The sequence below is a fragment of the Electrona antarctica genome (genome assembly GCF_951216825.1).
Source record: "Electrona antarctica genome assembly, chromosome: 2".
Taxonomy (NCBI): Eukaryota; Metazoa; Chordata; class Actinopteri; order Myctophiformes; family Myctophidae; genus Electrona; species Electrona antarctica.
This window is the reverse complement of record NC_136807.1, coordinates 3,402,245-3,422,990: the sequence shown is the minus strand read 5'-3', so window position 1 is coordinate 3,422,990 and position 20,746 is coordinate 3,402,245. Positions and strand designations below refer to the sequence as shown.

The 20,746-nt window shown below is 42.3% G+C and overlaps 1 protein-coding gene across 3 annotated transcripts; it reads right to left on the bottom strand.

Moving 5' to 3' along the window:
* Positions 1 to 1,787: 1,787 nt before the first annotated feature.
* Positions 1,788 to 20,492, bottom strand: ctnnbl1 (catenin, beta like 1). Of its 3 annotated transcripts, none has more exons than XM_079518067.1 (17): positions 20,305 to 20,492; positions 18,407 to 18,604; positions 18,113 to 18,219; positions 16,830 to 16,969; positions 16,328 to 16,425; positions 14,706 to 14,759; positions 14,367 to 14,406; positions 10,023 to 10,114; positions 9,567 to 9,639; positions 8,279 to 8,337; positions 5,998 to 6,146; positions 5,694 to 5,875; positions 4,721 to 4,818; positions 3,962 to 4,042; positions 3,741 to 3,878; positions 2,641 to 2,713; positions 1,788 to 2,225 (listed from the first exon to the last, which is right to left on the bottom strand). In XM_079518067.1, the coding sequence occupies exons 1-17, from the start codon at positions 20,332 to 20,334 to the stop codon at positions 2,137 to 2,139; spliced, it is 1,701 nt and encodes a 566-aa protein (XP_079374193.1). In that variant the 5' UTR covers positions 20,335 to 20,492; the 3' UTR covers positions 1,788 to 2,136. The 3 variants fall into 3 exon arrangements, with proteins under 3 accessions (XP_079374193.1, XP_079374192.1, XP_079374191.1); XM_079518066.1 differs by lacking the exon at positions 14,367 to 14,406 and adding an exon at positions 12,077 to 12,116; XM_079518065.1 differs by lacking the exon at positions 14,367 to 14,406 and having other exon boundaries at positions 14,666 to 14,759.
* Between the last annotated feature and the right edge of the window lie 254 nt (positions 20,493 to 20,746).

Below are 20,746 nucleotides of genomic sequence, written 5' to 3'. Positions count from 1 at the left end.
GGGTTACTAAATTAAAATAAATATTTTTTCTTCAAAACACGTTTTGCTACTTCTGTGGGGAGGGTGATAATTGTCACTGCACGTAAAGCCACAGGCTGGGGCAACACCTGTCAGGCTGGGCTCCTCACTGGCACTGCACGTAAAGCCACAGGCTGGGGCAACACCTGTCAGGCTGGGCTCCTCACTGGCACTGCACGTAAAGCGACAGGCTGGGGCAACACCTGTCAGGCGGGGCTCCTCACTGGCACTGCACGTAAAGCCACAGGCTGGGGCAACACCTGTCAGGCGGGGCTCCTCACTGGCACTGCACGTAAAGCGACAGGCTGGGGCAACACCTGTCAGGCGGGGCTCCTCACTGGCACTGCACGTAAAGCCACAGGCTGGGGCAACACCTGTCAGGCTGGGCTCCTCACTGGCACTGCACGTAAAGCGACAGGCTGGGGCAACACCTGTCAGGCTGGGCTCCTCACTGGCACTGCACGTAAAGCCACAGGCTGGGGCAACACCTGTCAGGCGGGGCTCCTCACTGGCACTGCACGTAAAGCCACAGGCTGGGGCAACACCTGTCAGGCTGGGCTCCTCACTGGCACTGCACGTAAAGCCACAGGCTGGGGCAACACCTGTCAGGCTCCTCACTGGCACTGCTAGACCACCAACTATATTTAAGATTAATAAGCTAGTGTTTTCTGTCATGAGACCTTTGATCCCTTCTTAGAGAATTTGCTCTCCATATTTCTCTCTCGCTCTCTGGTTGGCAAACCGTGGCATTCTCCATCTCTAAGCCAGTACATTAACCAAATGAAGATTGTCTCAGGATCTTATTACCAAATGTTTTATTAGAAAACATTTTACAAGTAAACGCAAAGCAAATAAAGCAGATACAGAAATAACCTTGGGTGCGACCGGTTGGTAATCCTCCTGCGGTTTGTGTCCATGTACACTTACGACACTCACTCACCACTTGTAAAACTATAGGTATTTTAAACCAGTGTTCTAGAACTATGGCCACTATTGCCACAGCTATACCTCATGTTTCGTATCTTAATTTCAGGTGCAAAAGATACAGATACACCCGAATCTCAAAAACTCTTGTTCAAAAATAATAATGATTCTAAGCTAGACTGGTTCTTTCTGGAATGCATGAGTTTCAGGGATAACTAAGATGTCAGTGACATTGTTGTAGGCAATGGTCGCACACTGGCAGTCAAGTATTTCAATAAAACAATCATTCAATCTCATTGTTCCGATGTGGGTTTCTTGTAAAATATGACATATCTGTTCCCACAACATAACATAGCATGAATACCTTATCCCATTTTGGGCAGGAACCCCTTTTGGTGTTTTAAACATTATGTTGTAATTTAGCTATTAAAAAATAGCAGATCTACAAGCTCATAGCTTTTAGGTCTGCTATTTTTGAAAAATCATGAAAATATTTATTTCAGAAAACTGGAGGATTTAGAAGATTTTTTTTAAATTTCGACATCAAACTAGCCATTTACCGCTATGCTATGAAATGCCACTGAACATACTCGTAGAATGGAGCTATGCCAAACTTAATACAACTTAAAGTCTTATTGTCATTTGTCATGCTATATTCATAATATATTCTGATAACCATTACTATAGTGTTTGTTCTGTAATGTGTAACAGGGATCTCCCAGGCGGGTCATCACTATGCGATGGACGTTCAGTTTCCTGACCTGAATATGTATTTTCTGTTTTACTAAAGAGCTGGGGAGACACCTATTACTGAATACACTCTATAGTAATGATTACTATTGGAATACAGAGCTATGCAACACTTTATTAAACAAAGAAAATATCAGGTACACCTCCTTTAAACACTGCACAGTCCATTCTACTAGCCAAATAGAAGCTTATCCAAGTCTGGATATTCTCAGTTAACAGCATGTTCACACCAGCATGTTCACACCAAGGGTTGGGTAGCCTCGGAGACCCGGTTTTAAGGGTTGGGTATTTTTAGTTAGCAGTATGTTCAGTCCACACCAAAGGAACTGTAGCAGGCAATACTGCCAGATTGCATGGTAACTTCTAAAAAAGAAAAATGTGTTTGCGTGAGAAATAGAACAAGAGATGTTAGAAGTTGTCTGCCAGGTCCATGATTCTCTTCTGTTAGAAGTTGTCTGCCAGGTCCATGATTCTTTTCTGTTCAGCCTCTTTGAACTCCTGGGTTTTCCCATCTCCGATGCTCTCAGCGTACTCTGCAAAACACAACAGGTGACAGTTGATTAGCTCACCACTGGCCATGTTGAGTTTCAATCAAGAGGACGGGAGAGACATCAAAGCTGGTTTATTCTGTTCATATGTAAAGCAATAAGGAGCTTACTCATATTGAATGCGGGCAAACACATCCATTAACCCATCCAATGCTAGGTAACAATAGAGAGTATGCGCATGCTTAAAGTGAATGGCACATCGAGTGGCAAAGCAACAGGCAAAGTGAGTTTAACATTGTTTAATGTTGTTTCATGCAATCAGATAAGACTTTTCTGTTTGTATGTATGGGCTGTCAAGGCCAGAAAGTAGGCGTTCCTGCATAACTTCCTGGTTTGATGATGATGTCACACGCATACCCTCAATATGTGTAGGGTGTGTTTGGTATTCCAGTAACATTACCTCTCATGATGTGTCGAACCACTTTGACAGAGCCTCCTCTCAGATTGAGAATCTGGTGAACCCTCTGTTGCAGCTACACAAAGACACACACACACAAAAACAACCCCACATTAAACACATAGGATTTGATTGATTGAAGTTCCATCAGTATCAACTCAACATTTTTTGCAGAGCAAAACATGTATAACGTCTGACATGGTTTATGTACAGTACAATTGATGCACACAAAGTGAATACTGAATAGGTCTATGGTTTCCAATTTGAAAAACAAAATTCACAACTAGAAGAGAACAATGATTACCCAGCACTAAACTAAGCTCTTATGTTAGCCTGACACTCAGTCTGAATCTCATTACCATAACATATTTTCCTAATGGGCGTGGCTAGCGATTCAGGGCTGGAGCCAGGCTACTCTTATGTACCAATAATGTACAAACGCTGTGATGCTCGGTGTCAAGTCTGTACCCAAAACAAACGGAAAGATTACGTTTCAAAATGAAACGTGGGCTTACTGAACCATGTGTGCCTGTATGCCACAAGTATGCATGTACTTTGTGCGCACGTGCAGGTGTGTGGAGTACTGCATGTGTACAGTATGTGTGTGGAGTACTGCATGTGTACAGTATGTGTGTGGAGTACTGCATGTGTACAGTATGTGTGTGGAGTACTGCATGTGTACAGTAGGTGTGTGGAGTACTGCATGTGTACAGTATGTGTGTGGAGTACTGCATGTGTACAGTAGGTGTGTGGAGTACTGCATGTGTACAGTATGTGTGTGGAGTACTGCATGTGTACAGTATGTGTGTGGAGTACTGCATGTGTACAGTATGTGTGTAGAGTACTGCATGTGTACAGTATGTGTGTGGAGTACTGCATGTGTACAGTATGTGTGTATACCTGTGTGTGGAGTACTGCATGTGTACAGTATGTGTGTGGAGTACTGCATGTGTACAGTATGTGTGTGGAGTACTGCATGTGTACAGTATGTGTGTATACCTGTGTGTGGAGTACTGCATGTGTACAGTAGGTGTACAGTATGTGTGTATACCTGTGTTAGGTGTACAGTATGTGTACAGTATGTGTACAGTATGTGTGTATACCTGTGTTATCCCAGAGTTGCTTATCTCTACCATAATGTAGCAGAGCAGCTGCAGAACAAACAGGCCAGCGTCCAAACGACGAAGATAAAAGTCGTCCTCCAGCTGGTCGTCCAAGATCTCTCCACGTCGCACCATATCCTACACACATGCTAAAAGTTGTCAGTATACCAAGAACACCCACTTACACCCCCCCCCACACACACACACACACACACACTTACATGTTTCTCTCCTTCTATTCTCTTGTCAGCCTGTGTAACAGCCTCTAGGTACTTAAAATGCAACTCCATCAGTCGATCAACCTGGGGATGGAGAGAAGGGTGGGGGGGGGGGGGGGGGACAGCAATGTATGATTTATTAACCATTTAAGCTCCATTTATTTTCCTATAGTGGAAATAGCCAATCGACAATCTTTATGTGTCGTGATGTGACACATTGTGAGCTTGTAAACTGGCTATTTGCAATTTATATAGTGGATATATAGTTTACTACATACTTAAACTTAAAGGAGAATTCCATACTAAAAGGCTTTGTTACCTTTCTTTGTAGTTGTTACGTCCCCACCAAAGAGGTCCAGGTGTTATTTTGTGCAAAAGCTCCTTATTGGCTATTTCCCCTACCATAAGCCCTAAATGAATTGCATTAAATTGAATGGGGCAATTTGCTTATTTCCATCGCTCAAAATTATTATTTTCTTGTATATATCCTCTCTTCATAATAGCCCTATTCAATTCAATGCAATTCATTGAGGGCTTATGGTAGGGGAGATGGCCAATAAGGAGTTTTTGCACAAAAAAACACCTGGACCTCTTTGGTGGGGACGCAACGACTACAAAGAAAGGTAAGAAAGCCTTCTAGCATGGAATTCTCCTTTAAAGGAGAAACGCCCATAGGCATGCACACAAACATGCACACAAACAGCTACCCGGACAGGAGTTTACTGCTTGAAGTCATGAAGCAGATCCAACGGAGAAACTGACCTTTTCACAGTCGTTCTCAGTAAACTTGTTGAGAAGTCGCGTTCTCTGTTGAGACTTGAGGTTTCTCAGCATGGAGGCGATGATGGAGCAGACATGTTCTAGACACAACATACAAGAAGAAATTCATTTGACAAACTGTGGCCATCCTCATCAAGACCACCTGATCAAACCTGGACCATTTCTCAAATATTGAACTCAAATACTACTAAAGTGTCAGTGCAGTGCAATGACACTTTAGTAGAGGTTTGGATTGAGCATTTACCTTACAAGATAGAAATCGGAATAGAATTGGTTAGAAATCTATCATAAAAACCTGTGAAACAGCTCTGTCACAATTTTATCAAGAAAACAAATGCAAATCAAGTATAAAATCACAAAACCCATTACTGTCTTTTTTGTGAAAAATAAATGCAGTAGGGTGGGTTTTGTGTCGGATGTTGTTATATATTGGCAGAATCTGATTGGTTTGCAATCATTTATGTGTTAAAGAAGTGACTTTGAGAAGTTTGAGAGCTACTTGACTGTGCAATGTTAAGTCAATGAGGAGACAATGTTTTGGAATATCAATTTCTAATCAACGGAGCAATAGAGAAAGACATCAGGCCAAGGTAACGACACAACCAAAACTTCTACCAAAGTGTTATTGCGCTTTAAAGATATGCTCAAAGACATTATTATTCCAAACAAGCAACGCCAACATACTGATAGACTAAAATGTTGAAGTTCGTTAATGCACCAAAAGACATTAAAATTACGTTCTTATCATATCCTGCGTTATGTTGAGAAAAACTCGGCGGCACTATATAATAATCTCGGCGGCAAATAATTCATACTATATGAATTAGTTGATTCAACTAATTACACAATAGTCAAAGTAAATGTAAAAGTGTGTCTTTGCAACTTTGGCCTTCAATGTGTCCATTAGTCTTCATGTCTTTGCGCTAGCAAATCATCCTTGTATATGTTGACTAACCCTCGTGCTCCTTCTCGGTCATGCCAGCCTTTTTCATCTTCTTCGGTGTCTTCATGAAGAGGGGAAAGATGGTTCTGAGGCCAAGGATGTCTACAAATTTATGGCAGTTGTCAGCCCCCTCTGCTCCAATCATTCCATGGTCAAGGACCTTCAGAGCGCTAGTCCGAGAGATTTTCTTTTCACTGGGAAATGAGGAAATGTTTTTTTTTGGTTATAATTGTCAGAGACAATTATAACCAAAAGAATGTCCTTATTCTGAGCCTATTTTGTTGTAGCCCACAATAAAACTTCTAGGTCCTCTTACCGGAGCATGAGATTCATGAGCTGAAGACCCTCCCCCTTGAGAAAGCGGTCTCTATTGGCAGCGAGCATGAGGCAGGAACAAAGAGAGTCAAACAAATTCTCCATCATCTCCTGCTCCTCAGCTGTGGCTGGGTTGTGACGCTTAAACACCTGAGAAAGGGGAGTACAAGGTATCACGGTAAACATATTCTTAGGCTTTTTCGTGTGTATGCCGATGAAACGTGCGCAAAGATTCTGTTCTTCAAAGCGACTGTTGGTAAGTCTTAGACTGGTTTTAACACATTATGCCTGATGTAGATTCTGTTCTTCAAAGCGACTGTTGGTAAGTCTTAGACTGGTTTTAACACATTATGCCTGATGTATGGGCCTGTCGGAGACACGATGCACAACCAGGTATAGGTGATAAATTAGCCTGCTTATAATATAGTTAATGAACTCCTAAACAAGCAGAAGGTTAACGTTATGTTAACAAGGAACTTAAATCCCATTTAGTGTATTCTATATATAAACCGCAGTTTTATAACTCCTTTTATTTTTAATGGCATGGCTTTTAAAATGAACAAAAGGCTGTGCTGAAATCATAGCTAGTGTCAACTAGGAACTAGGGCTGTCAAATGATTAAAAATTTTAATCAGATTAATCACAGCTTCAAAATTAATTTAATCATGATTAATCACCATTCGAACTATGTCCAAAATATGCCATATTTTCCTGTATATTGTTGTGGAAATGTTAATATAAATGACAGAAAGCGGATATAAATTCGTTTTTTAATGTTTTTTGTTTTTCTAATGCATTTATATATGATGTGAGCATTTGTAGGCCTAGCCTACACTTTGAGTTAAATTAACACTGGCTTTTGGCCATGTAGACTGGGGTCCCCCATGAGGAAGTCACTAATGTTGCTCTGGAGAGGGAAGTCTGGAACACTCTGGTGGAGCTGTTGCCCTGCGACCCGACCACGGATAAGCGGTTGAAGATGGATGGATGGAGACTGGGGTCCCAGTCCAGAGATAAAAATCATAATGAAATGGCCTAGGCTACTTTCTATCAATTTAATTTGGGGGTCCTTGAAATTAAAATGGCTGAGAATCAATGGGTTAAACTGTAGACTATAGTTAATTCACAAAATACAATAACATGGCACATAACCATTTTTGAAACAGGGCTTGATTTAGAAAAGCCTATATTTTGCGCTAAAGTAAAATATTGAATAACATATAAATGTAGGTTTTAAGGCTAGAATGGCATTGTAGAGAAGTGGACTATAGTGAGAGACGAGATTTAATTGTCTCTCTTACATTGCGGGACTGCAGGACTGCAGGACTCTGGAGTTAGTTGTGAATGATCAGCTTCAGTCAGTGTTTTGGTTCGTACCTGGAGTTGTGCATTATCTGCGCTGTGCACAGCAGCACAGGAGAACTGTCTTTATATCCATGGTCGTTTTCAGTTGCTTTCCATGCGCGACACAAAAGTACCATGTGTTTGTTTTGGTAATAGCCTACTGCAGGCGCAGCCATGCTGATTCACGTAATCGCGTTGGACAAAACGAAACCAGGCGGACCAACGTTAATGGCTTAATGCACGTAGGACCCGCATTTTCAAACTGTCCACAAGTTGCGACGGACCCGACGGTACTATAAAATGTTGTGAGGGATTCTTGCAGCGCGCTGCGTCTGAGCCTGATAGCTACACACAGTACACAGCACTAGTAGTGTGCGTGTGTGCATGCGTGCGGAGGAAGAAGACTGGAGGAGGTGTGTGTGTGTGTGTGTGTGTGTGTGTGACTGTGTGTAGCCTAATGATGATCCAAAGGGGCTTTGCTAGGCACTGTAGGCAGACAAAGTAACGCAACAGAGTTACAGAATCAAACCACTTGGCAACCCATTGAACCCAACAACAATACACAAGCTACAGTGTATCTCTCTAGTGTTGTTCAATCATGACTGTGCGCTACACAGTGACAGATTTGTTATGCACTGGACGTTCCTGAGCCGCGCACACGGGCGCACGTTAGGGGCTTATACTCTAAGGTTAGGGGGAACACTGCGCATGCGTTAATTGCGTTAAATATTTTAACGCAATTAATTAACGCAATTAATTAACGCCGTTAACGCGTTATTATTGACAGCATTACTAGGAACCTCAGTTCACTGAGTAACATAAGTGAGTGTCTCACTATGTGAATGTGCAACCAACCACTGCGTAAATACATTTTAGAAGAAACCCATTTTATATACGTGTATATTTATATACATGTATATACTACATATATAACTTACAGAGAGTTGCTGCAGTAACACATCGATGCCATCCATCTCTCCTAACAATTCTCTGGTGCCTAAGAGGGAGAAAGACAGAGGGAGACGGAGTGAGAGAGAGAGTACAGACAGAGTGAGAGAGAGAGAGAGTACCAGAAGAGTACAACAAAGAGAGAGTACCAGAAGAGTACAGAAGGAGTGAGAGAGAGAGTACCAGAAGAGTACAGAAGGAGTGAGAGAGAGAGTACCAGAAGAGTACAACAAAAGGGCGGAAAAGTAAGAAAGAAGAATGCAAAGAAACCGGAGCAAGATTGGATGTAGATTGTAGAATAGGAGACATCAGCAGAGCTCGGAGGGAAAAGAAAAATGCACTTTATATCGGAGACGACGGAGAGACTGCAATAGAATAAAATGAGAGGGAGGGGAGAAAGAGAGAGATGTCTCGACCAATATGAGCCATTATCTGACTTCAGCCATCAGTAATGGCTATTATGCAACCTTTATGTCCCAATTTGTATTCCTATTCTATCCCTATTTTGGGCATATCATAATAGCCGATTTTTCCCCTATATTCAGCTATTAGATTTTCGTCTTACAAAAACATTCAATTCCCATCGACAATGAATCGAGAATTCACGTCATATGTGGACGAGCAAATCGACATGCTAAGAAAAAGATCACACCCGTGTGAAGTGAGGGGCGCTCGATGATAAGAGCGCCCCTCACTTCACACGGGTGTGATTTTTTTCTTTTCTTTTAAACATAACAGAACATTTAAAAATGTACAAAAATAGCATATGTACAAGCACGGCACGAAGTGACGCGACGTGAGCTTGTATATCTACTATTTTTGAGAACCACGGTTCTAAAACACTGTTCTAAATCCCAAGTGTTCTCTGTAAAAGCTGTATTTAACCCATTCTGACCTGAGATCAGATTCTATAAATGTCTTCTACATCCTGACAGTTTTCTGAAAAAGCTATGTTTCTATGTCAGTGGTTCTTCGATTTTTCAAAAATAGCAGACCTACAAGCTCGTAGCGCGCCACTCGGTGGCGCGCTATGAGCTTGTAGATCTGCTATTTTTCAATAGCTAAAGCATAACATAATGCTATAAACACCAAAAGGGGTTCCCGCCACAACATGGGATAAATTATACAGCTCAAATCTAAAATGACACAGATGACGAGTGAAGGGGCAAAAGGAAGAATGCAGAGGAAAGAAATGAACAGGATGACGTGAGAGAAAACAGAGGGAGTGGATGTATTTTCACTATTTTGTTACGTGAGAACAGTCAGTAGAAGACTCACTGTCGTTGTTCTGCAGCAAGATTGCCAATATTTCACTGCAGTACAACTTGTTAGCATCAAATGGCATCTTTGCCTGAGTGAGGGAAAGAAAGGGGAAGATTAAATCATTTTAATTACTGTACATCTCGTCCATAAAACATACTTATTTCATTACAGAGATTGGGTGCGTCATGTAGTTCTAGTGGTATACGGTATCGTCACTGATTAAACTAAATTATGAATAATATAGACCTCATTTGGAAATGTAGCAATAAATTAATATGTAAACCTGTAGCTTGTGGTTGGGCAGATTTATTATAAAAAAATGCTCATGAATACAGAACCAACGTATATGAAATAGGACAGAAGCTAGTGTGAGGCCCAAAAATACAAAACTGAGGAATTTCTGTGACTGTGACACAGTCTCACATTTATGACTGTGTCTGACTGATATAATTATTAACATAAATAATTCACCTTGATTCTCTTGAGCAGCCACTGCATGAGTCCCTGTTGAGCTGCCTCTGTACACAGGCCTGGTCTGAACTCTGCCATGTTCTCTATGATGGCTGGTGGGTAGAAAGAAACAACACAGTTACTTAATGGACCTACATTCACGGAAGGCGTAGATTAGAATATCTAAACAGAGAGTGGTGAGCAGGAGAACACCACCCAAATCCTGTTACACAGACATGAAGAATACCCAGACCAACAAAGAGTTGCCATTCCATTTGCTTAATTTTCTGTAAGGGCAAAACATTAAGACGAGAAACGTCTTAATGAGGGTGAAAATGAAACATGTTTGCAATTGGCCACATGGCGGGGACTATAATAAAGGTTAAACTATAAAGTTTAAACTTCTATGCACTTTAAAAGATCGTAACTCTCACATCGTAGAAGCATCTGTGCATTTATGCCAGAAATAATGCCTTTATAAGGGGGGGGGGGGGGGGGGGGGGGGGTCGACTGACACGCCTAGTATTTCATTTTCAATGAGAGGCGTGCGTTTATTTTGGACGTGCGGAGAAGTTCAGGAGGCGATTACAGTTACACAAGTGTATTTTCATGGGCTCTGTCCCGTGAAATTGTCATGTACGTGCTCGTTTCATGAGAGCTGGATTGTCATACTACGTGCCCTGCACCCCTCATGAGCAGACCTGTGTGCTGATCCAGGTGTCATGCTACGTGCCCTGCACCCCTCATGAGCAGACCTGTGTGCTGATCCAGGCGTCATACTACGTGCCCCACGGCCCTCATGAGCAGACCTGTGTGCTGATCCAGGCGTCATACTACGTGCCCCACGGCCCTCATGAGCAGACCTGTGTGCTGATCCAGGCGTCATGCTACGTGCCCCACGGCCCTCATGAGCAGACCTGTGTGCTGATCCAGGCGTCATGCTACGTGCCCCGCACCCCTCATGAGCAGACCTGTGTGCTGATCCAGGCGTCATGCTACGTGCCCCGCACCCCTCATGAGCAGACCTGTAGTGTGTGCTGATCCAGGCGTCATGCTACGTGCCCCACGGCCCTCATGAGCAGACCTGTGTGCTGATCCAGGCGTCATACTACGTGCCCCGCACCCCTCATGAGCAGACCTGTGTACTGATCCAGGCGTCATACTACGTGCCCCGCACCCCTCATGAGCAGACCTGTGTGCTGATCCAGGCATCATGCTACGTGCCCCGCACCCCTCATGAGCAGACCTGTGTGCTGATCCAGGCGTCATGCTACGTGCCCCGCACCCCTCATGAGCAGACCTGTGTGCTGATCCAGGCGTCATGCTACGTGCCCCACACCCCTCATGAGCAGACCTGTGTGCTGATCCAGGCGTCATACTACGTGCCCCGCACCCCTCATGAGCAGACCTGTGTGCTGATCCAGGCGACAATGCCTGTGTCACTTGCTCTCTGTCTGAAAGGACCAATTATGGAGGGTCACAGTAGCAACAACACAGGCGTACAAATGGTACCGCTGCAAAATATAGTGAGAGTTGGGATTAGGGATGGGTATCGTTAGGATTTTTGTGAGTCCGGTACCGATTCCGGTTCTGCTTATCGATTCCGGTTCTTAACGGTTCCCTATTTCGGTTCCAAAATGGTATAAAATAACTTAAATAAGAGGTCAAATATTTATTTAACAAAAAAGCTCAATGTCAATTTAAGACATGTATATTTGAATAGTAGTAACATCCTCTCCTTTATTGAGCCATGTGTGGATAATATAGTGATTATTTTAAATATAATATATCTATTCTGTATTTACCCAGGGCAGTGTTGTAGGCTACTTCTCTTACTACTAACTACTGACAATAACAAATAAAAGCATGTCTGAGATCTGTGTGTGTTGTACACACACAGACAGTGTGTTGTACACTCCGTCTGACTCCTCCTTCACCTAGTCGAGATGCATCATGACCTTACCCAGTGTGTTGTACACTCTGTCTGACTCCTCCTTCACCTGCTCATCATGACCTTACCCAGTGTGTTGTACACTCTGTCTGACTCCTCCTTCACCTGCTCATCATGACCTTACCCAGTGTGTTGTACACTCCGTCTGACTCCTCCTTCACCTGCTCATCATGACCTTACCCAGTGTGTTGTACACTCCGTCTGACTCCTCCTTCACCTGCTCATCATGACCTTACCCAGTGTGTTGTACACTCCGTCTGACTCCTCCTTACCTAGTTGAGATGCATCATGACCTTACCCAGTGTGTTGTACACTCCGTCTGACTCCTCCTTCACCTAGTTGAGATGCATCATGACCTTACCCAGTGTGTTGTACACTCCGTCTGACTCCTCCTTCACCTAGTTGAGATGCATCATGACCTTACCCAGTGTGTTGTACACTCTGTCTGACTCCTCCTTCAACTGCTCATCATGACCTTACCCAGTGTGTTGTACACTCCGTCTGACTCCTCCTTCACCTAGTTGAGATGCATCATGACCTTACCCAGTGTGTTGTACACTCCGTCTGACTCCTCCTTACCTAGTTGAGATGCATCATGACCTTACCCAGTGTGTTGTACACTCCGTCTGACTCCTCCTTACCTAGTTGAGATGCATCATGACCTTACCCAGTGTGTTGTACACTCCGTCTGACTCCTCCTTACCTAGTTGAGATGCATCATGACCTTACCCAGTGTGTTGTACACTCCGTCTGACTCCTCCTTACCTAGTTGAGATGCATCATGACCTTACCCAGTGTGTTGTACACTCCGTCTGACTCCTCCTTACCTAGTTGAGATGCATCATGACCTTACCCAGTGTGTTGTACACTCCGTCTGACTCCTCCTTACCTAGTTGAGATGCATCATGACCTTACCCAGTGTGTTGTACACTCCGTCTGACTCCTCCTTCACCTGCTCATCATGACCTTACCCAGTGTGTTGTACACTCCGTCTGACTCCTCCTTCACCTGCTCATCATGACCTTACCCAGTGTGTTGTACACTCTGTCTGACTCCTCCTTCACCTGCTCATCATGACCTTACCCAGTGTGTTGTACACTCCGTCTGACTCCTCCTTCACCTGCTCATCATGACCTTACCCAGTGTGTTGTACACTCCGTCTGACTCCTCCTTCACCTGCTCATCATGACCTTACCCAGTGTGTTGTACACTCCGTCTGACTCCTCCTTCACCTAGTTGAGATGCATCATGACCTTACCCAGTGTGTTGTACACTCCGTCTGACTCCTCCTTCACCTAGTTGAGATGCATCATCATGACCTTACCCAGTGTGTTGTACCCAAGAGGAGAATTAGCAAGAGAGACCACTTTGCTTTACTTCCTGTATCTGCGTGAGGTGGGCGGTAACATTATTAGGAGACAGGAAGAATGTTGGAGTCTATTCATTTCCAATGGGAGAGTGAACGTGAACACAGCTTCTGAACCATTCCTTAACTCCATGGTCACTGAACTAAATACTGGACCAAATCATCACAAGGCACACAATATTTACAAGATATTCATAGTAAAATGGCTTCTTTTAGCGAGACAAATCAGAAGAAAATCGACTTTGTTAATGACATTTCTTTATCCCAGCAACAAACTCTCGCGAGATTTGAGATGAGTCCGGAAGCCTCTCTCTGTCCATCTGCAATTTCACGGACAACACATAGGGGGCTCTGACCCCATATTTAAGATGATAATATGTGAATATTATAATGTGAAATGAATGGACATATTTAAAACGATTATAAATGATCCTTATGTGCCCAAATTAGAGCTGGCATACTTGGTCTGCATATTGAGACAGGCAGATATGTAGGCACGGTTGAGGAGGATAGATTATGTAGTCTGTGTGATCTAAAGGAAATTTGTATTGTCCATTCTACAACTCTATTAGGGAGAGACTTTTTAATGAGATAGATCCAAATCATGAATTGATATGGTTGGAGGACTTCGAGAAACTAAAACGACTATTTCAAAAGTACACCTTGTCAGTTGTTTTCAATGTACTTTGTTAAATGACTTGTCAGTGTTGTTGTCTTCTTCTTCTATCAGGTTTCATGGCGGTCGGCAAACCTAAATGGTGCATTACCGCCACCTACTAGACTGAGTGTGGAAACAGTGTTGTTGTCAGGGGGGGAGGATGGAGGTCGGGGAGAAGCAAACCACGCCTACCATATTTAGGAGACCATTTGTAGGCTTTGTGTACCATTTAGCCTCTAGTGGATCCAATGAAGATGGCCCATCTTCATACATAAACCATCTTTGGTTGTACACTCTGTCTGACTCCTCCTTCACCTGCTCATCATGACCTTACCCAGTGTGTTGTACACTCTGTCTGACTCCTCCTTCAACTGCTCATCATGACCTTACCCAGTGTGTTGTACACTCCGTCTGACTCCTCCTTCACCTGCTCATCATGACCTTACCCAGTGTGTTGTACACTCCGTCTGACTCCTCCTTACCTAGTTGAGATGCATCATGACCTTACCCAGTGTGTTGTACACTCCGTCTGACTCCTCCTTACCTAGTTGAGATGCATCATGACCTTACCCAGTGTGTTGTACACTCCGTCTGACTCCTCCTTCACCTAGTTGAGATGCATCATGACCTTACCCAGTGTGTTGTACACTCTGTCTGACTCCTCCTTCACCTGCTCATCATGACCTTACCCAGTGTGTTGTACACTCCGTCTGACTCCTCCTTCACCACCTCATCTAAGCGCTCCATGTTCTGGACCAGTAATGCCACCACCTGACCCTCCAACTACAGAAGAGATGCCCAAACAGAAACCATTAAGCAAGGGAAGAGGAATGTAACTTTAAATACAAGACAGAAGGTTAAGGCCTGACTCACACGTGCACAACAGATTGATGTATAGCTGATGCATGAGACTTGTTTACTGATGCAAGCTCGCAATTCATTTCCAATGGGAGTCACATGGTTTGACACAACATTTTTGTTGTATGAGGGGGAGGGGGGCAGTCGAAACTCAGCCGAAAGCCGTACAACAAAACTGTTGTGTCAAACCATGTGACTTCCATTGGAAATGCATTGGGGCAAGATGTAAACAAACCCTTTGTTTACATCTAGCATGCATCAATGTTGTATGCTAGATCGAAAGGTGTGAGTGAAGCCTTAGACAATAATTTATACCATTAGATATTTCAATTCTCATCAATCTGATAAATGGGAATTGTTCTTTACATATTGAGTGTGTTCCTGCTATATAGTGATAATATCCATTTATATTTATATACCATATTTGAATTAATTGCAACCAGTGTCAGAAGTGGACCAGGTGAAATTGTCAGCAATTGTAAGAAGCCTGATATTCAGTCAAACAGCAACACATCACATTCTGATACGAGTGGGTGGATTGAAAGTTGTGTACTAGAGCAAGACTGATATCGGTCATCATTTGACTTTTTTGATGACATCGGTATCTGCAATAATGCGTGCCATGCTTTGAGACTGTTGGTTTGTCCTGAATGCATTTGTATCCACAAATCTGTTAAATAAAACTCTCTTAAAGGGTAAGACCACTTTCTTTTTAGGTTTGAGTTGTGTAGTTACCTTGCCATGATGTAACTCCACATGTGGACAAGAAATTAAAAAAAATGTTCCAGTGATCAGAATTGATAATTCAAAATATGCTCCTCATTGATTTACATTGTATGCTAAAACACTCTCAAAGTCACTCTTTTAGTACGTAAACAAACACAAACAAAGTTGATTCAAACAATATAGAGCATCACCAAAACTCATGGGGGGTTTTTTTTTCATAAAAATGTTAACTTCCTGTTGATTTGTCCATTTTATTGGGAAGAAAACCCGGACTGGATCCGTGGATCGGGGATCCAGATCTTCAAATAGTAAAATCAACAGGAAGTTAACATTTTTATGAAAAAATAAAACCACATGAATTTTGGTGAAGCTCCATATTGTCTGAATCAACTTTGTTTGTGTTTGTTTACGTACTAAAAGAGTGACTTTGAGAGTGTTTTAGCATACAATGTAAATCAATGAGGAGCATATTTTGAATTATCAATTCTGATCACTGGAACATTTTTTTAAATTTCTTGTCCACATGTGGAGTTACATCATGGCAAGGTAACTACACAACTCAAACCTAAAAAGAAAGTGGTCTTACCCTTTAAGTTAAGATACGATCTGTACTGCAAGCTTGAATTTTCCTTGACAGGGATAAATGCAGAGGACAAAATGCATTCAAAGTAGATGCAAAGATACATTGACAAAGAAATACCCCAAAGCAAACGACACAAAAAACAGCATTAATAATAACCACTCATAAATGCAAGTGCAACACTCACCAGTGTGTCTATGAGTACCTCAGCCCCCTCCTCGCTTTCATTGAGCGTATCAATATCCGTCAGTTCCTGGAGCAGGTCCACCACTGCTATGGCAATATGTAAGACCAGCTATTAAGGACAATGACTAGTTGCTGTACTTCTTCTTCCTAGAAATGGACATTAAAGCATTTCTGTCCCCTACATATTATAAGCAGTAGTATAAAATTAAATTAACCCATTCTGGGCGGGAACCCCTTTTGGTGTTAGCATTAGGTTATGCTTTAGCTATTGAAAAATAGCAGATCTACAAGCTCATAGCAGGTCTGCTATTTTTGAAACATCGAAGAACGACCGACATAGAAACATAGCTTTTTCAGAAAACTGTCAGGATGTAGAAGACATTTTTAGAATCTGATCTCAGGTCAAAATGGGTTAAAGCATTTCTGTCCCCTACATATTATAAGCAGTAGTATAAAATTAAATTAATACATGGAATTATTTGTATTAAAGACAGTGAGGATATCAGAGTTCTCGTGGCTGAGGAGACCCAGTAAGGAATGGACAGCATTGAGTTCCACCAGTAGATGGTACAGGTCTGGCATGGTGGCGATCACGTGCATCTCCTGGAGGATGTCATTCAGGTCCAGCTCCGTTTCCATGAACCTAGAGCAGAGAACATGCCACATTAACACCTTGTAGATTATAATTGCAATTTATAATGGATTTAACATCATCTTGTAGATCTGCTATTGTTGAAGAATCTTGAAAAACCGTTTTGTGCAGATATTTGAATACATTTTTTAAGCGATTTTTTAAAACTCAAATCCTTGCTTCTGTTGGTCCCTGGGCCTGGAATCAAATATTTTTGATGTGGGGGGTCTGCGGCCAAATTACAAATGATCTCAGGGGTCCAACTGTAATTGTCATTATCAACCAGTAGGTGTCCTACTGACACCCCCTGGTCTAAATCATGTCTCAATGGAAGAAGAGTATAGTAGGGAGACCACCTCGAACCACTGTGGATGTACTAGTTATATGGTATTATTACATGGCTTGGTTGAATGCTTGATTCTGATTGGTCAATCGCTTAATTCAGCGGTGAATTATGTGTCGATAATGACCGCTGCCTAATCAAACCCTCTGAGCACCAGCTGCGCCCTCTGATTTACTGCGGTTTCCAACATGACAGCCATGTAAACACACACACACACACACACACACACACTAGTGACACACAATGTAATTTACAGCTAAACATTGCTCTTAAAAAAAAATTTGAAAACATTTGAGCGAGAAATAGACGAAGCAGGACCCGAAAATGGATTCTATTTGATCAACTCACTTCCTTGTTTTCCGACAGTCCTGCAGCTGCAGACGCAGCCAGCGCGAACTTATGGAATACTTTTTTTGTTGTGTTTTGGGTCAATGTATTAATTTATGTTAGTTAGCCATGTAATTCACCTTCAGGGAGTGTAACCACCTCGGCTTCGCCTCGGTGGTTAAACTCCCTGTCGGTGAATTATCTCCCGATAATGACCACCTAGCCAGATATTATCCCGCTTATTACATGGCTAACTAACATAAATTAATACATTGACCCAAAACACAACAAAAAAAGTATTCCACCTAGCCAGATATTACTTAACAAACTCTACCATAAGATCAGTTAAAACATTGAATTCATTCAAACTAGTCCCAGATGCTACTTACATACATGCAAATAGCATAGACTGGTGCTTCAACATGTGCATTTAGGAAATACATTCTGCAGATATCTTCAAAAGACTGAGTCAATAGTCAACTCACTTCTCTGGGTTGTCTGGAAACTTAATCCTCAATTCTTGATTTTTGTATGACCTTTTCTCAAAGGTCAGGATCATTTTCTTCACTGAACTCTCGTCGACTGGCTCTGCCTGTTCATTTCATAGAACAAGTGGAGAAAGAGGAAAAGACAAAAACAAGATAACAGTTACTACTAGAACACCAAATATGGTGGGCAACCTTTTCAGATTAAATTGATTAGTATGCTGATTGATGAACTTAAATAACACAAAAACATTTTGCAACCGACTCAAGTTTCTCATCCCCATCATCACCCACCTCAGGTTCCTCGTCATCCTGCTCCATCAGCTTGTCCAGGATCCTCCTCTTGTCTCCATTCATCTCGTCTGTGTTGTCAGTCTCTCCTCCTGCTCCTCCTTTCGCCTCCCCACTGAACCTGCTAAGTCCCTTCCTCCCTCCCCTGGTCTCCTCCTCTCCTCCATCCTCGTCCCTGGGACGCTTTGCTCCTCTATCAGGCTGCAAAGGTGAAAGGAATGGACAAAAAACAAGATGAATACAGACAACAAGCTGATCAGACGTCTGCGTCCAGACTCCCCAGTCTTGACAAATATATGTTAAACAATGAAATGTCCTGGTTTTCAGTGCGTCACTATCAAATTGTCCCCATTTTCACTAAGCCTTAAAGAAATAGTCCCAATCCCGATGAAAATGCCCGGTGAAAATAACAAAGAAATTCAAAATGTCACAACATTTCTAAAACAGCGGACACTTTGAGCTTGTAGATGGGCTAGGTCTCCATCTCGTGGAAAAGAGAATATTTCACTGAATACACGTTTTCTGTCACAACTTTCAAATGGAAATGATACAACAAGTAACGTAAGTATGAATGACTTCTACATGCACAGTACATCAATATCTGTATCAGACCTTCAACATCTTGTTTATGCCCAAAATTATTGGATAAATAAAGAGGTTTTGTAGCAATTTGTCACAATAGTAGAAATATTGAACCTTTATTGGCTAAAAATAAAGGTTTATATGCTTTACATTATTACTTAAGACATTTTATTTATTTACTTACATTTTGGGGGGAAACCCCAATTTTACATGACAAGAGTTGACTCCATGTTAGAGCATGTATTATTGCGTGGCAATGTAGTTTGCCAATGAGATTAATTCCTCCATGAAACTGTATTGGGTGTTCTATGGCTGTATATGAATTTGGAATACAATTTCTATGTATGGAATATCAGCCATTCTAGGGTCAGAGTAGCCCGTCTCCGGACCCCCGGGTTGAGTTCCTTTTAACGTAGGGTTCCGAGAGGGGCTAGGGTCAGAGTAGCCTTGGAATGCTTGGATCAAGACTATTATAGATGTGAAATGAAATGAAATGATTACTATATTTACCCAGGGTATCTGGGCTAAGCTCAAGAACTTGTTTCCAGCCAGGCCCTGCTCATAGAACATTTCATCGTAGTGGTTCAATGCCTTGTTCAAGGGCACTTCAGCGGTGGTAATTTTAACGTGTCGGACCGCTGATTCGAACTGGCGACCTTCCGGTATCAAAACCGATCCGCAATCCGTTCGGCCACCGCTGCATTTGGTATAGTCTGACTTTTACTAGACTCGATCAAATACATCTATGATAGTAAGTCTTGATCAAAGGCTAGCGATTGAATGATTTAAATAAAATACTGTATTAACAGTTTGCAAATATAGGCTACAGTATAGCCCTAGCTCTGATCCATAGCTCTAATGCGTTGCATTTAGAGCTATGGATCAGTATTAGCCCTAAATAAGCGCTTGTTTGTTTCCAATGGGTCAAGTCAGTCAGAGTCAAGTCAGAGTAACTTGTTATGATTAGAATTACACGTTTAATATTACACGATAGTACATAATGTAAATGTGTGTAGGTGATATATATTTTGTTAAATAGCTCTGTACTTTTTATTTATATCGCTACTGCTACTACAACAGTGTTGCTTTGCTTTCCAAAAGCAAAAATAAAAGATTAAGCACGTTATCTTGTAGATCAGTTCCCTTACTCCCTTTGGCCAGCGACAGTCCAACATTATTTAACCACTGTATGCATCCTCACGACTCACGAGGATGAAGTTGGTAAACTACATTTATTCAAATGAATGCAATGCATGTCGCCTGAGCCTCGCTAAGCTAGTCGCTATCCGTTGTCATAATAACACTGGAAACATATTCACCTGATAGTTCAGGAGTTCACCAACGTCCATCTTTTTTGCTTGTTTTTCTAGTTTAAATCTTTCCTGAAACTGAAAAAGTAGTTTGAACCAAACGTCATGGACACATGAATTAAATGAGATGTGAACTGTGTGCAGATCAACATTAAACACCAGCGGGGAGAGCTTGCTTCAAAAACGTTTTGCCGTAAAGCGTCTTGTTGCACAGTCGTACTTCTTCTCATAGATATATATAAGAAAGCTAGATGGCTCACCCGTGCTCTGGCCAATGGATAGCGACGTTCCTACGTGGCGGCCATCTTACCTCGGGGCCACATAACTCTGGCCCAATCTCAATTGCATCCCTCAAGCCCTGAGCCCTGAACCCTCATTGACTTTAGTGACGTCAGCTGTAAGTGCTTGAGGGTGAGCGGCTGCAAGGGCTCCAAATTGTTGTGAAAGGAAT